The sequence below is a fragment of the Tauraco erythrolophus genome, chromosome 6 (assembly GCF_009769465.1).
Source record: "Tauraco erythrolophus isolate bTauEry1 chromosome 6, bTauEry1.pri, whole genome shotgun sequence".
Lineage (NCBI taxonomy): Eukaryota > Metazoa > Chordata > Aves > Musophagiformes > Musophagidae > Tauraco > Tauraco erythrolophus.
In genome coordinates this window covers 63,696,114-63,713,501 of record NC_141470.1, presented here as the reverse complement: position 1 = coordinate 63,713,501, position 17,388 = coordinate 63,696,114, and the positions used below count along the sequence as shown (strand labels likewise).

The 17,388-nt window shown below is 38.4% G+C and overlaps 1 protein-coding gene across 1 annotated transcript in view; it reads right to left on the bottom strand.

Moving 5' to 3' along the window:
• Window positions 1-6,734: 6,734 nt before the first annotated feature.
• ADSS1 (adenylosuccinate synthase 1) overlaps window positions 6,735-17,388 on the bottom strand; it is a 28,884-nt gene continuing 18,230 nt past the window's right edge. Inside the window, exons 6-13 of the mRNA XM_086612972.1 lie at window positions 16,540-16,647; window positions 16,098-16,179; window positions 15,011-15,137; window positions 13,668-13,822; window positions 12,352-12,476; window positions 10,251-10,348; window positions 8,875-9,024; window positions 6,735-6,957 (exon numbers count right to left, since the gene is read on the bottom strand). Of these exons, the coding sequence (XP_086469098.1) occupies window positions 6,905-6,957; window positions 8,875-9,024; window positions 10,251-10,348; window positions 12,352-12,476; window positions 13,668-13,822; window positions 15,011-15,137; window positions 16,098-16,179; window positions 16,540-16,647 (898 nt within the window). The 3' untranslated portion in view covers window positions 6,735-6,904. The remainder of the gene's footprint in view (window positions 6,958-8,874; window positions 9,025-10,250; window positions 10,349-12,351; window positions 12,477-13,667; window positions 13,823-15,010; window positions 15,138-16,097; window positions 16,180-16,539; window positions 16,648-17,388) is intronic.

Below are 17,388 nucleotides of genomic sequence, written 5' to 3'. Positions count from 1 at the left end.
TGTGTTAAAATGCAAAATGGACTTTTTTTTAAAAAAGAGTGATTTATCTTTCTTGGATAATAGCTGATTTTATGGACAAAGGAAATGCAGTGGCTATAATCTGTTTAGATTTCCTTAAGCATTTGATGTGGAAATATACAGGGAAGCATTAGTTAGTGATTACTATAAAATGAACAAAGAACTAGATAAGGGGAGAGGGAATGGCTGATGATCAAAAGCTGTGTCTGTATTAGCAAGCAGTGCAGCCCTAAAGGAATAAATGTGCAAAGCAGTTGGTGCTCAGCACCCAATACTCACACTGTAGGTGGAAGGTTGCTTCTGACCAGCTCTTGTCTGGTTCCATGGACTGAACTCTGATTAGCATCTGCAGCATAGGTGGGCCACTGCTGGAGAGCATGCCTTGTTGAGTTCCATCTGAAAGGAACTCAGCTTCCACACTGACACTACTCCATAGTGCAAACCAAAGCATGGAACAGTGATAACAGTCATTGCAGGGGTGGATGAAGCCACCACAAGGGCATAAGCTCCATAGAACAACTGAAGCAAAGAAAACTGGAGTATGAAATGCAAAGTCCAAAATTTGAACGGCCTTGCCTCTTTTTGATGCTATAGGATGCTAAGTAAGCACTAAAGTTGTAACTGTAGTAGTGACGTACGTGTAACTGTGCACTGGGACCATAGCTAGTCTTATCTGTAGCAAGGCAGATTCCTGAAACAAGAACATGCCATCATGTCTCTGATTCTCCTTTTCTCCTTCACCCATTTACAAATGACACAAAATATGCCATTAAAGCAGATACCAGTGGACATTTAGCATGAATCAGCAGTACTACTCACCAGTGTGAGTAGTGGGGAATACCTTCCCTCCTTCTCCTGGCCATTCCCCCCGGTATAGCCCAGTAGGCCATTTGCTTTATTCAAGGTGTGAGTGCATTGTTTGCTTAAATTCACTCTGGCATCTGCTATAAACCCCAGGTCCTTTTTAGCAGACCTGCTCCTCAGCCAGGTGCTTCCCAGTCTGTACTAAGACTTTGGGAACCCCATGCTGCTTCTTCCTGAGCTTCATGAGCTTTCGGTTGCCCAGTCCTCAAGCTTATGAAGGTCTTCGCCATTTGTTGCCAGCCACTCCTGAATTCAGAGCTCATCAAAAGACAGGTTTCCATTGCTGGTAAAGAGCTGCACTATTCCAAGAATCTCAATGGAAACATAACTCTAAATAAACTAGGTTTGTAACTGGGTGTTTCTTCTTCAGAAACAAAGAACACCGTGAAATACCTTTTTATGACAGTGACTGGTAACAGGCTGTACTTCCCACGTGTGCCATTTTGTCAGGCTCACCAAAGGTTGACTCCAGCACTCCTTGTGCAGGAGCATCTCCATTTACAGGCCAGTCAGGCTTCCACAAACCTCTGTGGCAAACACCGTTCCCACGCATTTGAACAATGTATATAGGGCATGTGACTGTATTCTGCAGTCCTTAAGAAACATGTCTCCAGCGCTTCTGCCCAGGGTATTTTAAGGATTTCGGCCACAACCCAAACCCTCTGAAGCACTCGGCCGCTTATCAAGCGTTGTAAAGGCATCTCCTGAAACCCAACGCTGTTGTCTGAGGCTCTATTTACAGGCCTGCCATGTAAACTCCAGTGGATGCACTCAGCTTCTAAAAGGTAACGCCTGTCAAAGGGAGGGTACGTTATCTCAGGACTGCAAAAACATTGAAATACGAGTTATTTTTTTCCTGACAAAGACATGTCCTTGCCAAAGACAGTCTTGTAGACAGTGTTAAAATTTGTACTCTTTCCAACCACTGAAAAATGCAGCTGCTGGCCAAAATTTTCTACACTGAATGAAGCTGTAAATCGTATATGCTTACAGAAGATCTTCTTGCCTGTTCTTTTTGTGGTTGTGTTTTCTGACAGGCAGCCTCATTGGGCTGATGGGCAGATACTCAAAGCACAGTCTCTGCTACAGAAATGCACAGGTATTAGTAACACATGAAGGTATTTTAGAACAAGTAATTTCCTGAAAGTATGTGAGAGATTAAAAGGCAAAAATCTTCAAATCCTTATTTAGATTTAATTCTTTAATTCCTCACTCTGTGGCTGACACCTGCAAGGATAATTTTTTACTTTAATTTGAGCAGTATGTAAGGGTTCAGCCAGCCCCATCCAACAGTAAACGCAACAGGAAGCAGCTTCTGCAAGATGTTCCTTACCAAAGCTTCTTTGTGACCAACCTGTGATTTTGGAAGGGAAGAACCCATTTTCCCACCTCCCTGCAGCAGTCTGTACGCCACCGGTTCCCACACACCACAAATCCCATGTCTGTGAGTGTGACCAGTACTGTGTGACGGTGGAGCAGGCTCCACACCTCAGGGCACCCTCTTTTTCATTGGCAACATGGATCTAATAAAGACATGAAACCAGCACTAACGAACTCATTTAAATTGGTAGCCAACAAATCCACAGGCTTCTCCTTTGATATAGTGCCTACACCACAAACAGGGACCTCTTCTAAAGATAAGGTGATTGGAGATGGGTTTTTCTTTCTTGCCTGATGCCTAGTTAAGAGATTGATGTCAGCTCACCCTTTTTGCAGACACCCAGCACTTGAGACCAGCTCTCTGACGGATGTGAGATGTTACTGTAAAGGAAGCTGGCAAGATGGTCACGTTTGTTCCATCTTTACCAGGCTATCTTCTTTCCTCTGTCCCAATCTTAGGATTCAGCTTTCCAGCTGACAGCCAGATGGACCAGTAACAAATCAGAATGTTTTCCCAGCAGGTAATTTCAGCAAAGAAAGACTCCCTTAGTTTTGAGAGGGTTGGTTTTTTTTTTGCCTTGGGCAATGCCAGTGTCACATGGAGTTTCATCAACCTACTTCAGATGCTTCGGCTACCAAAGACCATCCTACATGAACTCTTTATATATCTATCTATCTATATGTTAAATTGATGCAAAGGAAATGAAAAAAAAACTAAGTAAATTAGCAGAACACTTCTCATACAGTTCTCAGACACTGCCCCAAACTGTGTTTGAACCTGCTGTCATCTACTGGACAGGTGGCTCATCTGCTGTTCCAGATCTAAAACGGACGAGAAAAAGAGTGATTTCCGTAAAGGCTTCTGAAAGCCCCAACAGTACTTGTCTGAAGCCCTTCCACATTTCAGAGGTGATAATTATGTTATCTGAGCCAGTACCTACCTTTCCTTTCTAGCACGGTGCTGTTGAGCTATATGGAGTTCACGTCAGTTGTTCCGAGCCAGCTGGTGTGGCAAGAACATTTCTGCATCAATTAGAAAACGTTTTTTCTCTTCATAGAACCACTGTGCACTCAGGTGAGCTAATCAAAGATGACTAACCATGAATCCCCAGTGGTCAAGGGGGATCCCTGCTCAGTTTGTAAATGAGAAAGTCTGACAAAGTTTACAGAATATGTAAAAGAAAAGCCAAACACTGAGAATCTGTAGGTTGAAAGAAAATACCCATTCATTCAGTAACGCTGCTAGTTATTTTTTTTTAAATCCATGAAATATTGAACCATGCTTTTGTATGAAATGTATTGTGCTAAAAAAAAAAAGTGACCAAACATGTTACTTTAAATTGGTTTTAATATGTCTTCCAGGACAAAATAAACAGGTGTGGATCCAAAATTCATCTGAAAAAAATCTGCATAAGGTGTTAAGCGTAGTTTGCACATTATTATGGAAATGCTTAATTTTCTTTCCTTTTATAAAGTGCATTATGCCAGAACTGTAAGACCATACATAGCCAAATTAAAAATTACAAAATCCTCAAAATCCTATACTGCATGTGTTAGGAAGCACACACCTGACTATGAAGGCCATATTGTAATGGTAAGTGTGAGAAAATATGTCAAAGACATCAATGTGCATGAGTGAATCAGTAATTGCTGCTTTTAAAAAACTATAATCTTTACCACAAATTATGCCATTTTGGTAGACGTTTACCCTTATTCTTCCATCCAGATATCTAACAGGATGATGCATCAACCAGTTTTAGTCATTATTATTGCATTTGGCTGGGGAGGAAGAAGAAATTAAATTCATCACAGTGATTGTTATTAAAATGAAATTCCAAACAATACAAAATAATACACATGGGAAGCAGCCAAAATGAAAGCAAATTTACATAAAAATGTTCTTATTAAGCATTGTGTCACTCAGTAGATTAGAGAGCTTTTTGATAAAAGCCTGAACTTACATTTAACTCGATGACAACACATATGACATTCAATAGGAGTAGAACTTTCATTTAAAAAAATCCATGCTATGAAATGAAATGCATGATATTATTTTTACGGTTACGGGCTAAGTCACAGGATAATTACCTATTACATCATGCCCACTAACAACATTACTTTTTTTTTTTTATGAATTCTTGAATGCAAAGACAGGCAATGTGGATCTAAGAGACTTCCTAGAAAAATTACTTAATGGAAAATAAAAAGATTAGGTAAAGAAGAGAAAGCAATCCTGTGAAAATTAAGCCATAAAACCTACTTTTTTTCAGTATGCCAAATACTTCATTTAGAGTGGATCATTTCATCCAGTTATTCAGCACATCGAGTGGCTTGTTAGTCATTGTGGACTTTGCCCATAAATCAGTCAAAGCTTAATATAGCAGGAACCTCCTATAGCACAAGGAGGCACAAATCCACCGATGAAGACAGGGCCAAGAAAAGGAAGAGGTCAAGATCATCCTGTAGGCAAATGTCACACAGGTTAAGCCATGTGAAAACAAAACTTAACCTCCAAGTATCTTTATGCTTAAATTACCTCACAAAAAAGAGGCACACTTCACAGTGCTCGTAATAATTAGCACTTACCAAGCACCTTTTAGAAGTGCTTTGCAAACATTAAATAAGGTCAGAAATCTCATCTCTGTTTCATTAGAACACCCATAAATATGACCAGGAGAGCTTCCTCCTCAATGTCAGAGCAAGGACGGCAGGGCTCAACCCACGCACCTCCAAAAAAAACAGCGCAAAAGAGGTGAGAACACATTCCTAACTGCCATTTTACAGATTGCAAAACCAGCAGCGGGGAGACGAACAATTTGTCAAAGATTGACAAAGGAGTTGTAGCTGAATTAAGGATTTAAGGATTCATGGTTTTAGGCTCTTTTTTTTTTTTTTTTTTAAGAGATAACGAGTGTTTGCTTGTGGCACAAAGCCACAGTCAGCGGTGAACTGGGGTACAACGGGACTGCACTGCAGCCCAAGGGTTTAAGGATTCTGCCCAACAAGCAGCAATACATCCATAAACAGTTAAATTTAGTGCTTGCTATGTACTGGTACATCTCTAATTGCTTCTTGGCACAATGGGTTTGAATATTAGCTGTTATTTAATATTGAGTGAGAAAAGACAAAGGCGATGAGTATGACACAAGATACTCTGGATAGCTTCTTCTTTTCCCCCATCTATGCTGCAAAGAAAGTCATCGTTTTGTATCCTTGGAACTTATCTCAGAAAAGGGATATTTTCACACACTACACAATGGCATTACTGGCATTGTGATGCCATTTCCACAGCCCCGGGAATGATACAAAAATATTGTTATAGCTCTCTGAGACACAGAAAAGGAACATTTACTCAGAAAATTCCACAGTTATGGAATAACACTGTTTCTAGCGTATTCTTTTTCCTCTACAAGAGGCAGGTCTTTTTTGAGAGCTCTTGAAGTACACCCTTTATAAATTTGAAGATCCACAAAGAAATCCAAGTGCATTCTTGAAGATTCTGGGATCTCTCCATGGCTTCTACAAGTCCCAGCCCTGGCTGCCACATGTCATCCCCTTCTATAAATAGGCATTACGTTTTGCTGAGGAAGGTCAAAATGCACGAGGGGTGTAAATACTGCAGCAGTCATCATTAAGTCATGCATTGATTTATTCTTGGAAACTTAGGAGCTGTGGAAGTGAGCGTGTCTTATAGAGCTGCAAGTCCCAAGTTCCTCAACAGATAACTACAGTAAAACGTTGGAAATTACAATCACTGCATTAGCAGGAAGAAGTGTCTCAGGTTCACCGAGAAAACACGGCGTGCTGTCTCAGCTCCACTCTCCCCGTGTGTTTTGTATACTGAGGACTCTTCCTTCCACCTTCGTTCATTCCTCCCCTACTGCATAAAATAATGACTGCACATCTGACAGTCTCCACAGGGATCGTCTGTTAGCACACAGGATATTTGCATTATTAGGCAGGTCAATTTTCTCCAGTTTGGCCCCTCAACAGATGTTATCTCAGTTACTAGAACAGGCTCTGTGACACAAACACTTCTGCCGCTCTCCATTCAGTTTCATGGGCTATTAAAAAATCGTTATAAAAAAATTATAGATAATTGTGTTTGCACTGTAAAAATTACTTCCCTAACTTTACTGTGTTTTAGAAACTGAAAATCTGTATAATTCAATTTAAGTACACCGTATCTCTTTTGTTACTGCCAACTCAGATACATAGATATTTTAACATTCCAAGTTGAAGAACAAATCCAAGCTTCACAATCCTGAAGTCACCCAGTAACTACTGGAAAAGGCTTAATACTGGTTTCAACAAGAAGAAATAACTCAATAGGGATGTAAAATACTTTCAAAGAGTAAGATGGCTCAAATTGAGAAAAAAAACACACCCACCTTTTCCTTATTTTAAAAATATTTTTTTGATTTTTTTTTTTTTGGCTGATGGCCACCAAATGTATTTTACACTGAATTTACTGAGAACTTAGAAGATAAATAAAATGTTACGATACAGAATATATGTTTTATTTCTACTCAATTCCTAGAAGAACATGTGGGTTTTAAATAGCATCTCCATTTAAAGAGGAAGCAGTAAAGAACAGATGAACTCTAAATTGTGCTTCTCATCACTGAAGTTCTTCATTTGTTTAAAACAGCTGGATCATCGACTCTCTTGATTTTCCAACTCCGACCCATTTAACTAGGGAGGAAAAACCATCTATTAGATCAATTACTGAGAGCAAGTATCATAAACCATGAATTGGAATAATTTTCATCTTTTATTATTACGCCTCACCACCAACTGGCCAACTTCATGCCGAAGCACAATGCCAGCAAGTTTTACTGTCAAACATCACTTTACTCCTGCCGCACTACCAGACTAGAAGCGCAATATACCGAAATTTGAAAGCACGAAATAATTACACCATAAACACAAAGCACTGCAGACCGAAGGCCTAGCAGAAGGTCAAGCATGTTTGCTGCAGGTTTAACTGTCACTGTTGCACTGTCCAACTGTCTTGCACGACAGGATATCTAGCTGAGTCCCTGCAGACAAGAAACAAGAGCTCTGCCAGACTGCAAGGTTTGCTTCATGTGGACCAAGAGACAGTGATGCACACATGCTATAATATCGTTAAATGTAAGGCTGGAATGAAAAACATTGTCCAGTGTGTGCAGCCACCCCAAATACCATACCATAATTGTTCCACTACAATTTTTATAGTCTATGGATACTATGGAACTGAGCAGAACTGACTGTAGGCAAGTCTTCTTTAGCCATCAAACCCACAAAGGCACACTGAGCAGCTCAGAAATAAAGTAAGGGGAGCTTTATTTACATATCTCATCACCCACGTCTGTGTCCATGACCACACACAGGCCACCCACTGAGTTTCACACGCTGCTATCAGATGCTTCCTAATCCATGAACAATACTGGAATTGCCACAGTTGCAACTAGCTCACACTCCCCAAATGTGACCTTTGAGGTGCTTTATGGAAAACAAAAGCACACTTGCTAGCTTTCTAAGTTTGCTACTGTGGAAATTCCCTTCCAAACTCCACCGTTCAAGCCATACCTGGCTCTTGGCACCTCCAGAGCTCTACCAACTATATTTGGAAAAAACTGGATGGCTCAACCTTTGGAGATTCACAGAATATTAGGGATTGGAAGGGATCTCAAAGGATCATCTAGTCCAATCCCCCTGCCAGAGCAGGACCACCTAGATCAGATCACACAAGAACGCGTCCAGGCAGGGTTTGAACATCTCCAGAGAAGGAGACTCCACAGCCTCTCTGGGCAGCCTGTTCCAGTGTTCTGTTACCCTTACTGGGAAGAAGTTCTTCCTCATGTTTAAGCGGAACCTCTTACGTTCCAGCTTATATCCATTTCCCCTTGTCCTGTCATTGGATGCCAGTGAGAAGAGCCTGGCTCCATCCTCATGACAGTCACCCTTTACATATTGATAAACATTAATGAGGTCCCCCCTCAGTCTCCTCTTCTCCAAGCTAAAGAGACCCAGCTCCCTCAGCCTCTCCTCATAAGGGAGATGCTCCACTCCCTTAATCATCTTTGTGGCTCTGCGCTGGACTCTCTCAAGCAGTTCCTTGTCCTTCTTGAACTGAGGGGCCCAGAACTGGACACAATATTCCAGATGCGGTATTATGATTGTATTAAGATTCTAATTTTTCCAAAGTGGCATAATTGGGCTAAGCAATCTTGTATCCATTATGGAACACGTCTCCTGATATGAGTAAGTATGGAAGAAAGGGAAAAAAAAAAAAAAAGAAAAAAGAGAAGTCTATGTCCAAACAGGGATGCAGTGCAGGAAGTAAAGTGAAAGGGTAAAGGGAGGACATTAGACTTCTCTGAAAAGCTGGTGCAGAGATCCCAAAGTTTTCACTGACAGCTCTCTGCAGCACTGCAGACCTGCCTGCAGAACATCACTCACTGCTGCTTCTAGGCAAGCTGCAGTTCACAATCATCAGCCCAAGCACAGGTGCCTCCATTGCCTCCTGCCCAAATAAACCACTCCCTGACTAATGAATTCAGCCTTTCACATGGCTGCTCCTGTCTGCTGTGGCATCCTCATTCATACGCCTACAGAAAGAGTTACCTGGCACTCCAACATGGTTCTCCACACATCGGATGTAATTCTGGGCCTTGGGTGGGAGGTCCTCCCATTTTCGTGCACCAGTTGTGTCCGTCTTCCACCCAGGCATTGTTTCATACTCTACTTCCACCTTCTGTAGTATCTCTTGATTAGCTGTTGGAGAATAATTTTTATCACAGTTGATTTTAGCTGCTCCACCTTAACAGAACACACCTGTGGTTCTTGACCAACAAAGCCTTTTGTCAACATTTACAATCTGATACATAAAACCCCCAATAATTTTACTGGTTGGTTCATTTGTTCATTCATTTTTAATTTAGATTAAGTTCTATTACTTAGGAAAATAACTCTGATTTCAAGAGGATCCAGGAATCCTGTTTCTTCTTCCAAAAACTGCAGGATGCACCTATGTTGTCAGAAGACTACAGTATGATTTTTGAGTATTATTTTTAATTTTTATTTATAACAAAATTTATATTTTAATTAAAAATAATTATTTTATTATTATAATATATTATTATTTATTATTCAAATAAACAAATTATTTGAAGTTTACAGTAAGTAGTTCCACTTTTTGGTTAAAGATCTGCACATAATAAAATAGAAGTCCTGCAGACAAGGCACTAGTATCTCAAATGTTTTTATCTCTGGAACAGGGCTAAATCAGGCTTGCTAAAAACTTAGATGTCTGTGAGCTTTTCGTCACTGGAATTCTCACTGTGTCCACAGCCAGGAACTACCATGAGTGGTGGGAAAGCTGGCTGCTGCCAGCCCTCCCCGTGCCTCCAGAATCCCCCATCTCAACAGAAGAAATCCCTCATCTTGGCACAGACTGTTATAGGTATCTTGAAAATATCATTAACGTGAGAAAATTACATACTATTACATCTTTAAAGTTTTAACATGAATCATATTGAGAGGCAACATATATTTTTATTAACCACAATGTTGTGGCTGTTAATTATAGTTCTATGATGGTAGCTCAGAAGTACTTTTATTCTGCTTGTACCCATCTCATTTTTGCACAGCTTAAGCACTGCTTTTGTTTTTAGTTTAGTTCATCACAGGTTATTGCCAATCATCCACAGCCCCTCACTTGAGTCTTGCTGACTTTCAGGTCCCTGGTGCTGCCAATAAAAAAATCTAATGGGACAAGACTGCGCTGATCTTCTTGTCATCATATTTAGAGATGCAAGGTGAATGGAAAATGCTCATGTATTGATACAGCAGCCTTTATACTGATACTACAGCTCTGCAAATTTCAACAGAAGGTGTAGGGCAAGAGAAAGCAAGCCTCATTTTAAAAAGCAGTCCTTCTCAACAGGTATGACTTAACAGGCAGGAAAGAGAAAATTGAACATGGATATTTAACAACATACCTGGGAAATACGGAATTCTTTTTCCACCCAATTTGTAAGCAACACCAATTTTAATTTCATCAAGGACATCAAGAATATCCAGTTTTGTTAATGCCAAACTGTACAGAAAAACATCGGTTAGAGTTACTCACATGATGAATCTCCTCTTTAATGCTTTCCACTTGTCTTCCCCCCTCCCCCCTTTCTAGTTTTGTATGCAGAAATCCACTTTAGGCAACTCAGCAAGCAGAAACACACAAATACATTAAACCATGAATATTGTTAATTGAATTCATGCCTCTGGGATGAATAAATGACTGAGTCACTAAGACTCATTTCCAAACGCTTGGCTGCTCACACAGGTGCACAGGGTTCAGTTCAGCGCATGAAAATGCAGGTTCACTATGTAAAGCGGCACCTACTGGACTTGGTTTGGGTGTGTATGATGGCATGTCACTTTACATCACTACTAGGGATTATTTCTGTTACTCCTACTGATTCGTAACAACCATAAGACAGACTTATTTACTAAACGACACTTTTAAAACAGACTTCGCAAGCACAATCTGGCTACTAAAATCACATATACAGTTCAGTGGGAAGGATCCCGGCCTGACTTTCAGTGCCTGGGCTGTGCTAGCAGGGCTGTCAGTTTAATGAACTTTTTTTTTCATCTTGTGAATTGGAATTTGGAACACAAAAATGGAACCTCAAGAAGACACCACAGTATTCACTGATCAGAATAAAACCTGCGTTTTAAAACTAGTCAAATTCTCTAGAAACATTACGCCAGACATTGCTTGGTAAAAATACGAGTAGCTAAGGATTTAGACAGGTATGTGCATAACAGTCCATACTGTATGTGCTCAGTAAGTATATGATGAATGCAATGATTAAAAGAAAAGAGCTTTTGGGAAAGAAGTAGCATAGAGACAGTTCTTCAGCTTTTATAAGTTTTTGTCTCTATGTTTTTCAACTGTCACAGTTACCAAAGACAACATAGTTCTTTTGATAGAAGTACAGTAAGTGTATAGAATCGAAATGGAATGAAATACAACACCTTCCTAATATTATTTCCACATAAACTAGAGCTTTGTAAGTTAAAGCAAAATATAAATCCAAATAAAAAATAAAATTATTTTACAATCCCTTCTGACAAATTAGTGAGCAAAGATCATTGTTCCTTTGTAACATTAGACAGATAAAAAAATATCAAATCTCAGTTTATGAGATATTAAAATGTCCAGGGTCATATGTTTGCATATGAACAAGTTTGTCTGAAAACATGACTAAGTTTACATTTTATGTGAACAAAACTATAATGAAAATTTCATAACTTTTTCTGAAAATACATTTTGGAAATTAGTCATAAACTAATGGCTTGTGATAGTTACTAGCATTTTAGCATTAGACATAGACAAACTTGATGGCATTATGTTCTCAAACGGTTCCTTTAAACAGCCACTTTTCCTTTAAAACGTCAATTTAATATATATTTTGAATTATAAAATAATTTATCAACCAAGTCAGTCACTCAGTCCCAATGAAAATAAATCCCAGCCCATTAAAAGCAGCATTTATAATACAACACCAGACTACACCTTTGTAAATAAATGAACCTGTTGGGACTGGAATGAAAGCTGTGCCAGTTGCTGTACACTTTATGTCATCCCACTTATTTCACTTAAAGATGTAGTGGATCCAAACAATGCAGATTTGGTCCTACAAGTATGATCCACTAGAATCAAACAAAGCTCAAAACCAGTGGGTTTTAGATCACGACATAAGACAGTATGAAAGCACGGGATCAAGAACACCAGAGCAAACTGTTAGAAAACTGGCATATTGATGCAATCTACATTGGCCATCTGATGTAAGTAAAGTGAGAACACATATGAAAATTCACTGCTATGATGCTGCAAAAATCACCTGATTTGAAAAAAGAAAGTCAAAGAAATTGGATTATTGTTAGCATTAAGACGATTCTCAGTTGCCCATTGTGAATTATTTAATATTGAAAATGTAACACTTTACTGGACTTATATTAACGTTACCTACATATTTATTCTGCGAAGCACAAAATTATCACTTCCCAATGTAGCGCAAAATCTGTGATGCTTACGCAGTGAATCCGTTGATCATATGAGCATATTTCAAAATGACAAGATCTAACCAGCCACAGCGTCTCTTTCTGCCTGTAGTTACTCCCCATTCGTGGCCACGGGACTGTAAAAGGTCTCCGATTTCCTAAAAGAAAACAGAAAGAATGCTGATGACATTTCACTGAGAAATAGCAGGAAAACAAAATCTAAACAAATACAGATGAACAGCAAGAAAAACATATTTGTTCAATTCCACGGCTTTTTTGCAGGAAAAAAAAAGAAAAAGATAATAAAGTTTTATTAGTAGGGGACTAAGGAGGAGAATAAAGCCCCTTATGCACAGGACCTTTGTATTCCAGTCACAAGGCATTTCCAAAATTATTATTTAATATGACTGCTTCATGTTACAAGGAGATGCTTTTCCTTCTTCATCTGACAGGAAGATTTCCTTGACAATTCAGTCCTGTTTTTAATTTTGTTTGTGTTTACTTTCTTCATCTGTTTTTTTGGTATCTATTGTTTTAGAGGGGGTGACTGTAAATGCTTGGGACAAGATCAATGCTTGTACAATGTCTAGGTCAAACTCCTTGACCATGCCTAGGGCTCCTAGGTTCTACCACAGTATGTGATCGTCAGCTATTCCTTTTGGGCTGGCAGCATTTATCATGTGCTAAAAACCAAGAAGAAAAACTTTACACTCATGATTCATAAAACTAAAGAATATCACCAATTCATTTGAGCCATTAGAGAAAGGATTTTAGTGAGTAAATCCTTAAATTAGATTCGGATCACTGACCTAGAGATTGCTGTGTGCATAGCTCATAATCAATACCCTGAGCTTTCTGGTTTCTTGCTAATGAAAATACAATAGACAGTTTAAAAGAACCAAAATCTCTTCCCTTCTTTTTATTGATCAGTTTGTGCGTGACTGGCTGGCACACACACCACATTTATTCTAGAAGTGACACAGAACACAGGCTGCTAAGCACAGAAGTTTTTATCTTGTAATTTAAGCTTTCCTGCAATGCACTGACAGTTCCAGTCCACAACAAACTATTTGCCACTGAAACACTTTTACATAAAATGATGAAATCTGTTTTCACTTCATTCATTAGAACCAAAGTGTGGTCACTGTAATATAACATCATCACACTCATATTTCCCTCCTCTGAAGAAAAATACCTTAAGTTTATAATGTAATTCTCCTCTCTTCATGAGTGTGATTGCTTGGCATTACCATTGTTGTGCTTATTTATCATTGGTGTACCCTTATCCCATCCCATTGACCTTATTTTTCGGCAACGGTATATATTGCATTTCGTAACATTAAACCTACATTAATCTGCTCAGTAGGGAAGGCTCCGATTCCCACGCGAGTAGTATATGCCTTCACCACACCATACACGTCACCCACGTGCTGGGGAGGAACGCCAAGCCCGGTGCACACACCACCTACAGTGCAGTTCGATGAAGTCACGAAAGGATACGTGCCTGTCAGAAAAACACAACAGCACAACCCTGTTTCAGCAACGATAAGCAACAAAAGACTGATTTTCCTTTATGAGTTGAAAAGGAGATTTTTTGGCTGTACGTTTGGCTTTAAAGCTAAATTCAAACAGCAGCCAAAGAGCAGGGCAAATTCTTCTTATTACATGTCCCCATTTTGCTTTTAACAGAAAAAATTAAGCTGTTCTTCCCCATATTGCTTCCTCTTGTAGTGAAAAATACATCTTTGGATCTCTAAATCTCCACAGAAAACCCCCCAAAATGAAGGATTTTTATTCCACTCAAATAGCTGACTTATCCTGGCAATTTGTATAAGCATGTTATTACTGAGCCAGACAAGTAAGAAAACATACTACTTATGCTTAAAGAGGTATTAAAGTATGTGTAGTCTGTTCCAATGCGTAAGCATTCATCCTTTGCAACTTCCACTGAGGACTGCCCACAAGGGAGAAATTTAAAAGCACCTCAATACTATTTCCATTAGGCACTGGATCCATTACAGGATGCTGCTGCTGTGTAAAGCTTTTTTCCCTGTCCTGTGTATCACAGAAAGTATTTCTGCAACATCCATGGACAGCCTGGTGTAAAGGTCACAGTCTGACATTCCCAGTGCTCCTCATAAGTAGCTCTGAGTATCTGCAGCAAATTTTCTAAATCTTAAGAGGTTACTCATGATCTTTACACTGTGACTCTGCATTGGAGCACCTCTCCAGTTCTTCATTCCATCTTCATGGAGACTTAAGTGGTTTAATTAGACTTTTGTTAAGAGAGCAGAGCAGAGATCAACTGAAGAAGCCAGACTTACAGTTTAATCCTCCCTCCACTGCAGAGGAATTATCTCAGCAGCACTGCAATGGCTGCCTGGAATGTATGGCAATGAGCGCACACATTTAGAAGTAATAAAGAAAAGAATATCTGGATTGAAATTTCAACTCCACTGGAATAAACTGCAGTAAAAATCACTATCTAAATCCCAAGAACTTAATCCTGTTAATGATACAATGTCTGGCTTACTGTGCTTTACTTTTGGGAGATCTGTTCCTGTTAAAAAGACCATTTTGTTTCTCTATTTTCCTGCTGTTTGCTAAGCTGATATGAACACAAATCAAAATAAAACTAATCAAAATAAAACTAATCTCTTAGGACTTAAATCAAGTTTAGAATTTAACTTACCAAAGTCAATATCAAGTAATGCTGCATTGGCTCCTTCAACAAGAATCTTCTTTGGGGAGCCATGAAGAGCTTCATACATAAAATACACACCATCTCTAACCATGGGTCTTATTTTTTCAGCATATCCCTGAAAATTTGAGTAGAAATGTCAGCTTCCCCAGACAATGGCTGGAAGCAGGGAACAGTGTTCACTTTTGAAACACGAAACATGCAGATAAACCTAACGCATCAGCTTCAATAACTGTTTTACCTGAAAAATACAACCATTAGCTTATATTCTACTGAAAACAAATCAATGTATTGAATCACTCACATGAGAAAACACGACTTATTATGGCATTAGAATACGATAATTTCTGTACGATTTCTATTCACAGAGATGTTGCATCCTACCTCATTTTGTTGATACAGTCTCTATATAGTGTGTCTATAGCCTAGACACACTGAGATGGGACTTAAAAATAATGCAAGGTCAAAAAAAAAAAATCACTACTCACTAATACTAAAAATATCTTTAAAGGTAGGGTATGAGGACTGAACAAGTACCAGACAAAACCTGGAAAAGGTAAGAGATTTTTTTAGCATCCTCTTTTCTTACATGTTTATGAACGAAGATTTTTAACCAGTGGCTCTTCTGAATTTATTTATAAAAAGGCATTTTTCTTGCAATACCAGGATCTCGAAACACAGCTTCCACAAACAATTCTTCAGTAAGCATGGAAGTCTCTCAGATAGACTAGTTCAGTCATGGATGAAGACTGCTAAATGCAAGTGTCACCCTGTGTTCTCCTGACTACGTTAATACAACAGTTGTTTTATGTCAAAAAAGTAAAATATTATAGAAGTAAATAATCCATAACATTTAATGCCTACTATAAGAGAACATTCTAGTACAAAGCATAGCTACTGCTTATTAAAAAGTCTTATAATAATGAAGACATGCATTTTTCATTTAAATTAATAAATTCATTTAATACGTAGCAGTTCTAGTACACTTAATTTCTACTTTTTTAATTAAAATAAATATTACTGTTTTCTTCTATACTTTCTCTGCAACTGAACAAATATCACAAGTTTTAATCCTTACCTTTAGCTTTTTCAGTTGTCCTTCTATATCTATTTCCAAAGAGGGAAACATTGACTTGTATTGTTGTGCCAGATTTTTAAATCTGTAAAATATTGAAACTGTATCTATGAAGAACACTCTGAGTTACTGTTCATAGAAACTTTGACAAGAACTCATCTTATATTATACACAGTATATACCGAGAACTATAGGGAGAAAGTACCCAGAACTTCGATACCTCAACCAGTGCATGTCCCAGTGCATAAAATTACATTTTAAATTATGAGAAACTCTATGAAGTACAGGAAATACACACATACACGTTCTTTCCAGTTTTCTTCTCCTTCTAGACAATTTATATACAAAATTCAGACACATATTTCAAAACATCTCCTTAAAAGCAAATCTGTCAGCCAAAATGTATCACTTTTAACACAATATTTACAAATTAAAATAGTTGTACCTTGAAGAAAATTCATCAAAGTCAGAAAGGAGGTCACAAATTCGAAGGCCTGTTCGTGCAGCTTTGGAAGAATATGTTGGTCCAATCCCCTTCTTTGTTGTGCCAATACTAATTAAAAAGAAACCCCCCAAACATGTATAAATACATGCAAAAATATGCTTTACACTAAGTAACTTTGTTAAAGCTCTTCGGTATATCATATACTGGGCAGAAGATCTGAGACATAAAAAAAGACTAAAGTTCTATAATAACAAATATATAGCAACTTTCATGCTTCCATGGATTTGCATAAATATTGCTAATATTAATGGTATGTCGTAAAGCATTAAGCCTTGTGTCTGGTTGAGACAAACTTAGTTGAAACTATGTGTGTATATACATACATTATACAGTAGTAATAGTTACTATACTATCCTGTGGTACTACTACATTCCTTACCACGAACAATAGGAAACAAATGTAATTTTCACATTATCACCATTGCAGCGCTGTCCATAGTTGTAAACAACGACCAGTTCTGCGAGCGATCAAACTGGTTTCCTCTGGCTTTGGCATTATTCATACCATCTCTGTCCCTATGAACCATTGCTGCAGCCTTTACCTTGATGAGGATAAAAATGAAACTGTTTCCCTACCTACATGCCTATTTCCATGTGCATTTTAGAAATACAGTAATTTTGAGATCTCTTCTGTATGCCAAGTTTGGCTGAAATTATCCAATCGGATAAAAAAACGAATAGACTAACAGAGGGAAAAGTACAGTGCGTTCACATAAACCTTTGTTTTTTCAGAAACCAGAATAATTAAGTATGACACACTGTGCTAAAGCGTAAGATTATAATTAAAATA